Source organism: Aethalodelphis obliquidens, unplaced genomic scaffold (assembly GCF_003676395.1).
Source record: "Aethalodelphis obliquidens isolate GAN/ISIS:26980383/991018 unplaced genomic scaffold, ASM367639v1 scaffold26, whole genome shotgun sequence".
Taxonomy (NCBI): domain Eukaryota; kingdom Metazoa; phylum Chordata; class Mammalia; order Artiodactyla; family Delphinidae; genus Aethalodelphis; species Aethalodelphis obliquidens.
Window position 1 is genome coordinate 1,395,201 of NW_020837970.1, and position 13,948 is coordinate 1,409,148.

At 35.3% G+C, this 13,948-nt stretch overlaps 1 protein-coding gene across 2 annotated transcripts in view; it reads right to left on the bottom strand.

Annotated features, from left to right (window-relative positions):
* Window positions 1–13,948, bottom strand: part of WDR72 (WD repeat domain 72) — a 205,612-nt gene that overhangs the window by 71,779 nt on the left and 119,885 nt on the right. For both annotated transcript variants that reach the window (XM_027123063.1, XM_027123064.1), the window contains exons 17-18: window positions 10,564–10,643; window positions 5,112–5,307 (exon numbers count right to left, since the gene is read on the bottom strand). In XM_027123063.1, coding sequence (XP_026978864.1) covers window positions 5,112–5,307; window positions 10,564–10,643 — 276 coding nt within the window. The remainder of the gene's footprint in view (window positions 1–5,111; window positions 5,308–10,563; window positions 10,644–13,948) is intronic.

Genomic DNA, 13,948 nt, shown 5'->3' on the forward strand with positions numbered 1-13,948 from the left:
ATCCCTCATTACTTCTCTACTCCTTGCTCACTCGCCTTACACAGATCTTTCCTAAATGACTTCTGTGGCTATAAAGAAGAATGCATTGGCCTTCTCACTTAGCCTTAAGACAAAGGTGGAGGTGGAAGATGCATTTACCATAACTAAAGATGGTCAAGAAAGAGTTTCCCTGTGAGGTAGTCAGACACTGTGTTTCAAAGCCTTTCTACAACTAGACAGATTTCCTTCTGAGAAATTCAGCAGGCAGATGAAGACTGTCCCAAGCCAGTCCTTCTACTGATGGCCACCAGGACCATAAAACTTTTCTGTTGAATATATGTTTATTTACTACAAAATAATGGTTTTACTTAAAGAGGACATTTTCATTATTTAATTTTGCAGATAAAACTTTAAAAATTGTGCACATAATAAAGATTATTTGCAGTACCCATATCTGATGCATCATCTTCACAACCACACAGTTTAACGTGAATTTAAATTCAGCCAGTAATTCTAAGGTGACAGTTTTATCTACAAAGCCTCCATTTGTATTTCAAGCAATTCGTTTAATGGAACAATTTAGAATACTTGTTTAAACTGATCCAAATAACATTAAAAAAAAAGTTAAAGGAAATAACTTTCAAATGCATTTTAATAATAGAAACCACTGCTGTTTTTTAAAGCAATGAATCTTAGCCTTAAATGTGAGTGTTAATTACACAATTTCTTATTAAAGAGATTCAAGGAAGATAGCAGTGCAATCGTTATAAAAATGTAAACTCAGATAAAATCCACCACTCTCCCATAAAATACTGATTCACAAATATTAAGACCTCAAATAAAATACACGCTGTGAAATGTAACAAGTGAAACACTGAAAAATAAGATACAAAATTATAAAGTTCAAACATATATTATGCTTCAGTTCTCACTTTACTGATTTGCACCTCATGTACAAACAGTTCAAGGAACCTGGTGATTTTCCTTATTAAAAGGGCTGAGATGGCAATGATTGAACACTCTGCATTTTCTTTGTTAATAGAAAGTATGATTTATGAGAAGGGAATAAAAATCTAAGAAAACCACTCGATAAATTATTCAATTTTCAGACCAAGCTGATTTAGAGCAAATTTCCTTCATGCTGCCAGTATGGGAAATGTAGCTTATTGGATAAGAACACAGTGTTTAAGAGAATATCTGGGCTCGTTTCCTTGTTTTTAGTAATTTTGTGACTGTAGACAAGGCACATACCTCCTGTAAGTCCAGTTTATTCATTTAAAAAATGGAATAATAATAGGAAGCGTGTCAGCACCAGTGGCTTTCAAGATAGCTAGTATGGTGATGAACTTTTTTTGAAATATTATTTATTTTTATGTATATGAGAAAGATACATAATTAGTATGTCAACCTGAACATAAACAGAGACTTATGTCAGGAAAAGCCTAGGTAGCACCATGGGAATCTCTCTTTCTCAGAGAGTAGTTCTTTTCAGTTGTACTTTGTGACTTCAATTCTATGAACATGGACATTTTTTTAAAAACTGTAAAATTGTTTACACAGACAACTCAAATATTGGAAACAGAGCCTTAGGGTTCATGTGGATCATGTGAAAATAAAAGGAAAAAGTGAGCTAGCATTCCTAAATTACTTAGCCTAGTGTTAGAGCATATTAAGAATGTAATAACTTTTGTTGTTGTTAATATTATTTTTTCCTTATGACTATTATTGTCATATTACCATAATGCTAATAAACCAAACATAATCTACCCTGGCATAAAAGAAGTTTATGAGTGTCTGTACAAAAAACCAATCATCTATTACTTTCCAAATGATTTACAAATAAGATGTATCAAGAAATCAAGGAACCAAGAAAGAATAAAAGAAATTAGAAAAAAAAGATGGGGGAATGGGGAGCTCACAGAGGAAAAATGAACAAGGACCTGATAAAATCAAACAACATAAACCATTTATCCTAAGAATATTTGATAAAATGATGTATGTTTCAGTGACACTGGGGTTAAGTAAATCTCCCAATAACATTTGAAGAATAATCATCTCTGGTGAATAGCACATACACCATCTTCTTAACCTTTAAATCAGGACATTTGAAATAAATAAAATAGCTTTTTACTTATTTATTTTTAAAAATTCCATGAAGTAATGCAGTATATACCACTAATAAAGGTCTAAAACTTTTCTTATAATTTTACTTAGTTCCTCTGACTAGTTTAAAAAATAGTTTTTTCCAAAAGGGGAAAAAATGGCAATGTTAATATCCAATATAATATTGCTTGGAAATTTTCCTCTTCAATGCTTATCTGCTTCCTATTTAATTGCAATTGTAGTTAATATTTTCCTACAGGGAATATTTCCCAGGAAAATATATGCTCATTATTTTGTGAATATGTTATATTTATTTTAAATAAAATATTCTAAATTTCACCCACCAACATATAAAGTAGCTTTAATATTTTTGTGTTCCAATTCTTATCACAAGCTAACCCTAAATTTTCTTTTAACACTGGCAAAGGACCACTCAATAATGATCAAAAGATAATATTTATTAAGATCCAGATTTTTTAGTCATAGTAAGACTGAGTTCCATAGAGTTAATAATTCTTATATCCGAGAACTAACTGGGGACAGAACAGGACCCAATCTGGTGAAACTTCAAGTAATGGGTAAGTCATGTGATAGCAAAACTCATAAAAAGTTTCACCTTGATAGCCTACCATGAATTTCTCACCCAGAAATGAGGACTATGGGCCAAGGGATAAGTTAGACACTAAAGTTTATGCAGCTCAATATCAAAAAAAAACCCAACCCAACCCAAAAATGGGCAGAAGACCTAAATAGACATTTCTCCAAAGAAGATATACAGATTGCCAACAAACACATGAAAGAATGCTCAACAGCATTAATCATTAGAGAAATGCAAATCAAAACTACAATGAGATATCACCTCACACCAGTCAGAATGGCCATCATCAAAATATCTAGAAACATTAAATGCTGGAGAGGATGTGGAGAAAAGGGAACACTCTTGCACTGTTGGTGGGAATGTAAATTGATGCAGACACTATGGAGAACAGTATGGAGGTTCCTTAAAAAACTACAAATAGAACTACCATACGACCCAGCAATCCCACTACTGGGCATATACCCTGAGAAAACCAGAATTCAAAAAGAGTCATGTACCAAAATGTTCATTGCAGCTCTATTTACAATAGCCAGGACATGGAAGCAACCTAAGTGTCCATCAACAGATGAATGGATAAAGAAGATGTGGCACATATATGCAATGGAATATTACTCAGCCATAAAAAGAAACGAAATTGAGTTATTTGTAGTGAGATGGATGGACCTAGAGTCTGTCATACAGAGTGAAGTAAGTCAGAAAGAGAAAAACAAATACCATATGCTAACACATATATATGGAATCTAAAAAAAAAATAAAATAAATTAAAAAAAGGTCATGAAGAACCTAGGGGCAAGATGGGAATAAAGACCCAGACCTACTAGAGAATGGACTTGAGGATACAGGGAGGGGGAAAGGTAAGCTGTGACAAAGTGAGAGAGTGGCACGGACATATATACACTACCAAATATAAAATAGATAGCTAGTGGGAAGCAGCCATATAGCACCGGGAGATCAGCTCCGTGTTTTGTGTCCACCTAGAGGGGTGAGATAGGGAGGGTGGGAGGGAGGTAGATGCAAGAGGGAAGAGATATGGGGACATATGTATATGTATAACTGATTCACTTTGTTATAAAGCAGAAAGTAACACACCATTGTAAAGCAATTATACTCCAATAAAGATGCTAAAAATAAATAAATAAAGTTTATGGATAAGGCACAGAAATACCACCTAATGCGAGTTAACACATGATGAACACACTAGCTGTCTTTGGAGAGTTGGAAGAAACCTACTAAATGACACTACAGGTGCCTCTTCAAGTGAATCAAGAACACAAATATAGTCATTGAAAATTAATTTAAAAAGGAATTTTTCTACTTCTTGCTTGAAAGGTGTAATACAACTACAATTTTGTGATATGATCAAAAAGAAGTGTCTTAAAGTGGGTGAATTTGCCAGATAATTAAAGCTAATTTCTTGACAACAAGTAAACAAATGACTTGAAATTGCCATTGAGTTTTAACAAATTACTTATTGAATTTACCAGCCTTGCTGACTGTGTTGGCATTAGGAAATATTCCATTTTGATCTTTGCCCTTTACTGAAAAAGCCTTTTCCTGCTGCATATACTCTCTCACTACATAATGCTCTCTAGTCAGTAATCTTATAAAAATAATAAGAAATAAATATAATGCATTTTTAAGAATGACACCTGTTTTAAGAGTTAACATTTTAAATATAGCAACATTTCTCTGAGTCCCAAATAAAAATCTCTTTCAACCTGAAACATGTCAATTTGTAACATGTTTTCCTGACAAATATATATATTTAATTGTATTATAAATTCATTTGTTCATCAAAACCTTACTAATGAAGTTGAAAATCAAATTTTTGCTTAATGATTTTTTACTGTTTTTTAATTTTCATTTTTAAGTCACAACTAACAGGCTGAAAAATCAGATGACATTTTACAGCAGAAATTTTGATTCAGTTGCTAGTCAAAACCATAAACACTATGATTATAAAGTTACAATGATAAAATTTGTTATAGAAAGAATCAAGTGGTCCAACTGTAAAACAGTGCAATTTTAGTTTGTAGTACATTTCTTACTCCCAGAAAAGAAAAAAAAAATGGCACATAGCTATTACCATGGTATCAAATGAAAACAAATTTAGGACCCATTATTATCAGGGTATCCTTATAATGTATGTCCCATTAAGCTATTACGGTTAGTTCTGTTTTCATTTTTACTGACTTAACTTTAAAACATTTTAATAAATAACATAAATTTTGTTCTGTAAAGAATTTATTAATTATAATAGAATTTAGAATTAGAAACTTGACATATGAGGAAACTGATAGCAGAAAAGGTCAGAAACAGGGCACTTGGCTTGGTTTTTGCAGAAATGATACATTCTGAACTCATTCTCAAAATGTTCTGAGTAGTAGAAAAAGTTCTGATGAAAGAGCATACCAATAAATTTTGCACTTACTTTGCAGAGGCAAAGTGTCTGTAATACACTGTAACTCTGGCTCCTTGGCCCATTCAGTCTTTGGCAGGATCTGTGTCATCTCATAGTCACCATTCTCTGCCACCGACACTGGTTCACTGTCGACTGGAGTCTTTCTTAAGGTTTTCATGTGCTGTTGAACTTCCGCCAGAAGAACAGCTTGTATTGCTTCAGTTACCTGTAAAGTTTTTTTCTTTTTTTAATGAATTATTTTTAGTGTTATCATAAATGCTTGGAGTCTTATATAAAACCCAAAGTCTAGAATTTTGATTTGAATAAGTCTCACATAAATTGGAATGCTCCATTCCACGAAAATTACCATCTGAAACAATTGAAATGCAGTTACTGAAAATTGGCTCCCAAATCATCATACTGTTCTTTTAAAAAAACCTCAAGAGAATGTAAAAGGAAAGTTTAAAGGGAGTTCTCAATTCTTTCTCATAAAATATTTTCATTTATACCAGAAGATAAAGAAACTTTTAATATATCACATTGTTCTGAAAGACAGGTTTAGTACCTCAATGTCTAGCTCTAAAACACGATTTAGCTAAAAACCCTTGATTTAAACTAGGTTGAATACAGAAAGTTAAAGACAAGACTTTAATAGTAAATCTCACTAAACTGTGTGTATGTGTATATGGTTTTACATGGCTTAAAATACTGCAAAGCCTGCCTTCTGATTATTGTACCTACCCAGTCAAGGACCTGTGGTTGAGGGAAGGGGAAGGGAGATATTTAGCACAGGGCATCTAATCCAATATGTTTTTAAAAATGAAGAACCTGGGATGTGACATCCCAAGTTCCACACAGACATGGTGGACAGGCCTTCTAACCCCTGATTCTATGTCCTTAGTAGTATATGTCCTCCCAAGGTTCTATACTCTTACATCTCAGTAAAAAGCCAGTGACAGTACCTTAGCCCCTTCCTGGTAAGAGATGAGGTAAGGTCCAGGAGTTAGGTAGAGTTCAAGGAAAGCCAAGACCTGAACTGGTGAGAGAAAAGGAAGGGGACTGCTGATCTAGATGAACTTGGGACACCTTTCCAATATCCTCCCCTGGCTGATAGTTAAACCTTTAACATAGCCATGTCCCAATGCCTACTCTTTTCCCTTCAAAAGCCTATCCTCTGTCAAGATGACTCATGTTCCATAATTGCCATCGTCCCCTCTGCCTTATTCCCAGTCTACCCATAGGATGCCTAGAGCTAGGGCTTTGGGACAACACCACTGAAACTGGTGATCAAGAGATGCTAATGCCCAAAACAGAGTAGGTATTCATTTAAATATGTATTTAGTCCCTTTTATGTGTCCTGGTAGCATGTGAGACCTTTAGGTTCCAGGGACACTTGAGAGTTTTTGCTGATGGCAGATGCTAGGTAAACTACAGGAGTAGAAGGCACTGGGTTCTAAACTCTATTCTAGAGTTTTAAATATAAGGAGTTTCCTGAAAGTATCAGAGGAGCTGCCTGATCACTGATCATCCTCCTATTCTTGTCCAGTCAGATGCTTGGTTGGGTCATGAAAAAAGGCTAATGAATGATATGATTTTACTATTGCTTACCAAATCTATTAACACTGTAGTACTGCCTGTCACAATACAGGTACATAATGCTTACATCATGTGAGGAGATACTCAACACTGTGAAAGCTGTTGCATGCCATGAACACAACATAGAATTCTACACATTATGATACTGATGAGTCATGCTTATTAATATCTACCATATGCTGAGATACATTGTATATTAACTATTAGCTATGATATCTATTAACATATACTATTCTATATCACAATAAGTGAATCATGCTTATCGTGTAGATATTATGATGGGATAACCTGTATTAATTATTCATGGACAATTTTACAACACCGAATTTATGTCATTTTAATTTTGCCACACATTTATTTGATAGCACTGCTTCCAAGACATGAATGGTGTGGTAAACAGAGCTCTCAATCTGACATGAGAAGGTCCAAGTTCCTGATTTGACTATGACAGTTACTACAAATGTAACTTTTGACAAGTCACATACTTCTCTGGGACTTCATGTCCATACTTATAAAACAGTCTGTGATGCTGAGAGAGGCTAGGATGAGAGCTTTCAATCACAGAAAGCTGTATGGAACTTGCTTCTGTTCATACCTATAAAAATCAGGAAGATATTAGAGGAAATCCTCAGAACTGTAGTACATCCAGACTATGGTCTATCCCTCAGAATGGGCAGTTTGGCCATATGCTCCCATGGGATTATGGATGCCCTCTCACAACTGTGATTTAGAAAGTCCTCTTTCCACTAGATATAATATTCTATAACAACTTGGATCAATATTCTTTCTTAAAAAAATACAGGGATTTATGCAGCTTCAATTAACATTTCTAATTATTAGATTTATATATCATGACCATATCAGTTTTTACCTGTTAAATTTTGAAACTTTTTGACATATTTGTCACTACAAATGCATATTGCAGGAATAATCAATATGAGTATCATTAAAAAGCAAGATGAAGCAGAAACAGCAGAATGAAACATATTAACCACAATGAGCAGGTTACTCAGAGCCACAAAACTTAAAAGTGAATACAGAATGGCACATACCCAATTGGAGACAAACTCAAAATATACGCTTTGTGTTCAGTGTGAAGTCAATACACAGAGAAATGGTACAACTTATATAAGCATATAATAATGTTCCAGTATCTGGTATACAGTGAGCCCTAAAACCAGGCTAATGGAATTGAAATAGATATTGTATACTTTAAAAATATACACTATGGAAAGTAAAATTTAATGATAGTTTCTGACTGTCAGTACTTAAGTGTCTCTAGCATATAAACAGAGTAGATGAATTTTGTAGATAGGTAGTAGGCATAGAGTTTTTCCCAACAAAATATAAAATCTGTAGACATTATTTTATATAACTTTGTGATGTTAATACTGAGCTGAAATTGAAAGCACTATGGCTATAAAGCTGTCTTCCAAATGCATATACAGTTTTCCTGAAAAGACGGATATGCAAAGCATTACACGCTTATGAAGGAATGTGCAGATTTAAAATAATGTTTAAAAATCCATTGTTTGGGGAAAGAGAGCCACATCTGGGCCATATACTTTTTACTAGAAGTATTACTATGCCATAGCAAGCTAAAAATGTTAATGGTTTTCTACCAACACCTTGAAACAGCAAAGTATTGTAAAATAGCACAGAGTATTATAAAGACTCTTAAGGGCCCCTGTGGCCTGCTTGTGGTTTCAGTGTCCAAATTTTCTGGTATAGAAGCATTTTCCCAACACTCAGGCTCACATGAGCCTTTCATGTCTTGCATCATCTCCTGGAATAGCAATACTTCTCTCAGGAGGCCTGGATGTCATGATTTCACCCACTAGTGTCAGATTATAAAATCCAAAGAATGTTAGTGCTGCTTCAGAGACATTCAAGTTAGCAACCCCCAAACCTGCTGTTGCTTCTCCAGCATTTATTTCTATGTTGTGTATATTTCATGTGTGAGAAACAAAAAACAATCTCCAGACAAACTCATTCATCTGCGAAATTAACTCATCCTTACCCATTCCCTTAAAGGTACGCCCCCTTCAATTTCTGAAGTAGGATTATGCTCTTTTTTACAAAATCATCCCATTACCACCTAGTGTTCCTAAAATACATTAAAAAGCAGATTCAAATTAACATGATTTGACTAACTGCTTAAATGAACAGCTTTATAAGGAATTTGAGGATTGGTTAATGAAGCATTTATATGGATACTTGCAAGAGCCTCTGTTTTTCCTGAGGGCCCCAGGAATTCTCATTCTCACTTTACACATGAGTAAAATAAATAATCAACAAGTTAAACCTATCTTCCAGAGTCATTCATCAGGTTAGTGGCAGAAATGAGAGGAGAATTTTGAAGCTTAAACTTCATACAGAGTGAGTAATAAATGCTCTAGTAATATTTGTCCTGCTACCAGCATTTTACACAAGGTCATAGAATCATAGAACCTTAAGTTCCATTTGTCCAAACATATCCAAACCACATTAAAATTTATTTTAAGGTCAAACGAACAACTACAAAAGATCTTTAATTAGAGAAGCTCAGGATAACTGTTTGATTGAATTCTTTTTTCCTTAAGAATTGTTTTCCCTGTTGAGAAATTCTTTGGCTACTGGGGGAAAAAAATCCCACCTTTGATAGAGATTCTTTTAGGGTGACTGTAAATATGCTGGTGAAGTCAACATATACTAATATTTATTTGATTATCACAGATGCTTTTTGCAGAGCCATTCAGTCATTCATTAAATATATATTGACTGGCTACTGTCACTGGTGAAAGGGGTGAGTGAGATAGGCAAAGTCCCGGCTCTCAGCAAGCTTCTGTTACAGTGAAAAGACAGAAGATAAGCAAGCAAAAAAAGAAAATGGTATAATCTCCACTGAAAGCAAACACAACAAAGAAAATAAAACTGGATAATGTGATGGTAACTGGAGCATGGGGCAGCAAGGTATGGTGACAATATTAGATGGAGTGATCAGGGAAGACTTCTCTGAGGAGTTGGCTTTTGAGCAAATACCCAAATGATGAATGGAAAAAATGAGAATTCCAGCCTGAGAGAATAGTAAGGTCCTGAGGTGGAAATGAGCTTTGTATGTTCTGGAAATTATAAGCAGATCAACGTGGCTAGTGAGAATGGGGGAGAATGATGAAGAAAGAGGTTAGGCGAGGGGCAAATCATGTAGGCCATGGCTTTAATAACCATCCCAACTGTGTTTATTTGGTTTTATGGTGTCAGCCCCCATAATTTGTTCTGAGTTGACTTTCTTTGTTTTCCTGTAACCAAAATTAACCATTTGTAATTGGAATTATTGCTATTCTTGTCTTGCAAATTTGACATTTATTAAGCCCATGAAGAATAAAGTTCCAATAAATATTCATCTAATCAATGCACAGATATTTATTGTACAATGTTCAAAGCTATCCACAAAAAAATCCTTAAAAGAAGAAGAAAGACTTAAATTGGACATTGAGGAAACCAACTCTCTATATCAGCTCACAGGTGATAGAAAAATTATTTCTAATTATACCTACCAAATTCGCAAGCCTAGGGACTTTTATATCCAATTTTGAAATCAAATAGTAGACATTTCTGCCACCAACTGAAACCTCAGTGGGCAATAAGTTACCTGTAACAACATAAACATCCCTTCCTCAGCCCTTTCTATTCATGCCTCTTAACTTGGTTCATCCTTGCATGTTATTTACCACTTTTCCCTCATTATTAGTCTCTGCGTTAGTCCTATTAAATGAAATACCCTGGAAGAAAATATGTGAGGACAAGAGTACCTACTCACGTATACTCTCAGGTAAAGGGGAGTATGAATGAACCACAGCAGCAAGGAACTCTTCCAATAACTTCAAGAACATGAACCATATCATACCTGGACAGACTGGTCTTTCCAACAGGAAATTAGCTTCAAAAGTGAAACGTCAGCTTCAGGTAGATGGGATTCACTCTTACCTAGAAATATATAGAACACATTTATATCTTCAGAGTATTACACATGGATGCAGCCCAATGATCTTCAACCCTGGCTGCACATTAGAATCACCTAGGGAGCCTTTTTTTTTTTCCCACAAACACCGATGCCCAGGTTCAATCTTCCAGTGATTCTGGTTTAATAGGTCCCTGGGTGAGGGTGGAGCAGGCATTAATACTTTTTAAAAGTATCTCAGATGATTTTCATATATAGCCAGAGTCAAGAAACATTAATTAACTTATATATATATATTTCTAACAATTATACTAATACACATTCACATCAAATCAAATTCATCTTTATACCTTAAACCCATTTCAGTACCTTTTTGCCAACAAAATACAATGACCAACATTCCCCCCAAAACAGATCACTGAATTTTACAATGCCTTCCTCATACAAATAATCCCTGAAATTCTACCTTGCCATGAAGCAGTATCTATCACACAGAAAATCCTATAAAAGACTTGCTTTGATTCATCCTTACCGAGCTATACTACTCTGATCAATAGGTATAGCACTTATGTTTTAATTTGACTCATTTTGTTATGTATTGCTTCTTTTTAAGTTTGCCCTTTTAAATGTCCTTTCTATCTATTTGCCCTAATGTTCAGTGTGAAATTTTAAGAGTGAGCTATGGCTTGGTTTATTTAAATTGATCCATAGAGTGTCCGACAGTTCCCTACACAAAAAAGCACTTAATAAGTGCCCTTTCATTAATTGAAAATGAACATATTATCATCCAAATGAAAAAATCAATGAATTAAGGCTTTCTGATGGCTAAAGTATATTATCTAGGTGCCAGATCCAGGAGCGAGATAAGGAAGAGTGATGCAGGCTTGCACTGGAGGGAAAATTGCTATAATTGTCTATTTAAATTAATGTTTGAAATCCTGGATCAACTATTTAAATTAGTATTAGTCCAAGATGCTTTTCATTGAATTACCATTTTATATATTAATAGATATGTGTGTGTGTGTGTGTGTGTGTGTGTATATCTCACATTAGTGGTGAAGGGAAATGTAATAGAAGGTATTGATATAATGTAAACTGACAATATGAAAGAAATATATAAGAAACTTCTGCTCATTAATATCATCATTTTCTCCTGATGGAACCTATGATGTGAATTTGAAATGCCCAAGAACAGTACATAAAAGATGTGATATGATACAACACTATGAGTTTGAAGTCGTATTTTCCATTTCTTCATGAGCACAGCAGGTAACAGAGCATTTTCTTTTGATCGCTTTCCTTTCTCCCTCTCTCACTTTGTTGACCTTGTGATTCCACCATCAAAGCTAAGTATCGGTCGCAACCGTAACTACTTACTGGCATCATGGGGTACTTCACAGCACACTTTAATGTGATGTTAAAATTTTAATATGAGATGGAAATGAGAGCCAACTTTTCTGGGCAATAACAGTGAGTTAAAGAATTAATTATAACTTCAGGGGGAAAGATAAAAAGAAAACATCCCAGGCTTCCTCAGGCTTGGACTTTATAGAATTAATAGCATGAAGTGAATCCCTCCTTTCCCTTCACCTCCCATCTGGCGACTATAAAGCATAAAACTATGTTTCCTTAGTACCTAACTGAATTTTAAATGCTATAAATGCCACCTCTCAACATCAGGGAGATTGTTCAGTAATAACACTAGTTGCTCAGGCTGCTTTGGTTGGGAAGTCATAGGAAAAGTTGGGGCCTCCTTGGCTCTGGTTAGCAAATCCCTAAGTCTCTGCAGAAACTACTTATACTGCACCTTAAATTCTAGTCTCTTTCCCAGTGTTATAAAAAAATGAAAATTAGAGCAAATAACCCTAAAAAGGGCTACTATCTAAGGAGAAGGCTGGCAATCCAGACTGGATCATATAGAGGAATCATGACTTATAATCATAAATATGAGAAGTGGCCTGACATAGTGGAAAGAACAGGGGTATGGAATTAGACGGAGTTGGACTGGAATCCTAGCCCTTCAGCTTGTCGGCTGGTTGACTGTGAGTGAATCATCTAACTTCTCTGAGTCCCAATTTTCTCAAGGGTAAAACAGAGATAGATCCTCCTACTGTGCACTGCTGTTTATATATTATTTGAGGTAATATGTAATGTAAAGTCATTGGCATAATTCTTTGGACATACTAGGGGCTTAATAATTGGAAGCTATTAATAAACTCTCACTTTAAAATATCCCAAATGAATATTCTTTTCAGTAGCCCTGAGAGGGCCACTGTGCAGTGTTGTTCAGGTCATACCAATGTATTGATCACATACTGCACAACTTTGGAAGCAAAATGCACATCAATTCTGGAATCTTATTCCCATTTTACAAATGCAGTAAATTCGGCTTTTAAAGGAGTAAAAGATACACCCAAAGTTAAGTAGTAAGTGGCAGAACTTGATCTTGAACCTTAGTGGTTTATCTCCAAAACCATTGTTCTATTTTCTATTCATCCATTAATCCAAAAGTACTTGCTTAATTCCTTGCAGGCATTGTTCTAGGAACTGGGGACACAGCAGTGAATAAAACTGTCATAAAAAACAATAACCTAGGGAGGGTGGGAGGGAGAGAGACGCAAGAGGGATGAGATATGGGAACATATGTATATGTATAACTGGTTCACTTTGTTATAAAGCAGAAACTAACACACCATTGTAAAGCAGTTATACCCCAATAAAGATGTAAAAAAAAAACAACAAAAAAACCCAATAACCTCCCTGGAGCTTACATTTGAGTAGCAGGAAGTAGATGGCAAATGGAAAAATGCTATACAGCATGTCAGATAGTGAAAAGGATTATGATAAAATAGGGAAAGGGGTAGGGTATGCGGGGGAGAAGGGAGGGCACCTTCACTTATAAGATGGTATTGGAGGAGGAATTGAAGGATGGAGGATGGAGGTGGGGAGCAGCAGGTTGACTTCTGTGGAATCTGGAGAAAGGGCATTCTAGACAGAGGGAACAATCAGTGCAAAGACCCTAAACCCTGCCTGTCATGTGTGGGTAAGAGTTAAAAAGCCCAGCAAAGCTGGAAGGAGTGAAGCAGGGGATGAGTACAAAGAGATGAGGTCAGATGGGGGTGTGTGTCTGATGACGTAAGTAGAGCAGCCAGGTTATACAGGGCCTTGTGAGCTATCCTAAGGACTGTAGCTTTGATTCAGAGTGAAACATAAGCCACTGAAAGGTTTTAAGCAGTAGCATGAGGTTCTGACTTAGTTTCAAATAGATGACTCTGGATGTTTGGTTGGGAATAGAGTGTAGGAACCAAGAACAGGAGCAGAGGGTAGTTAG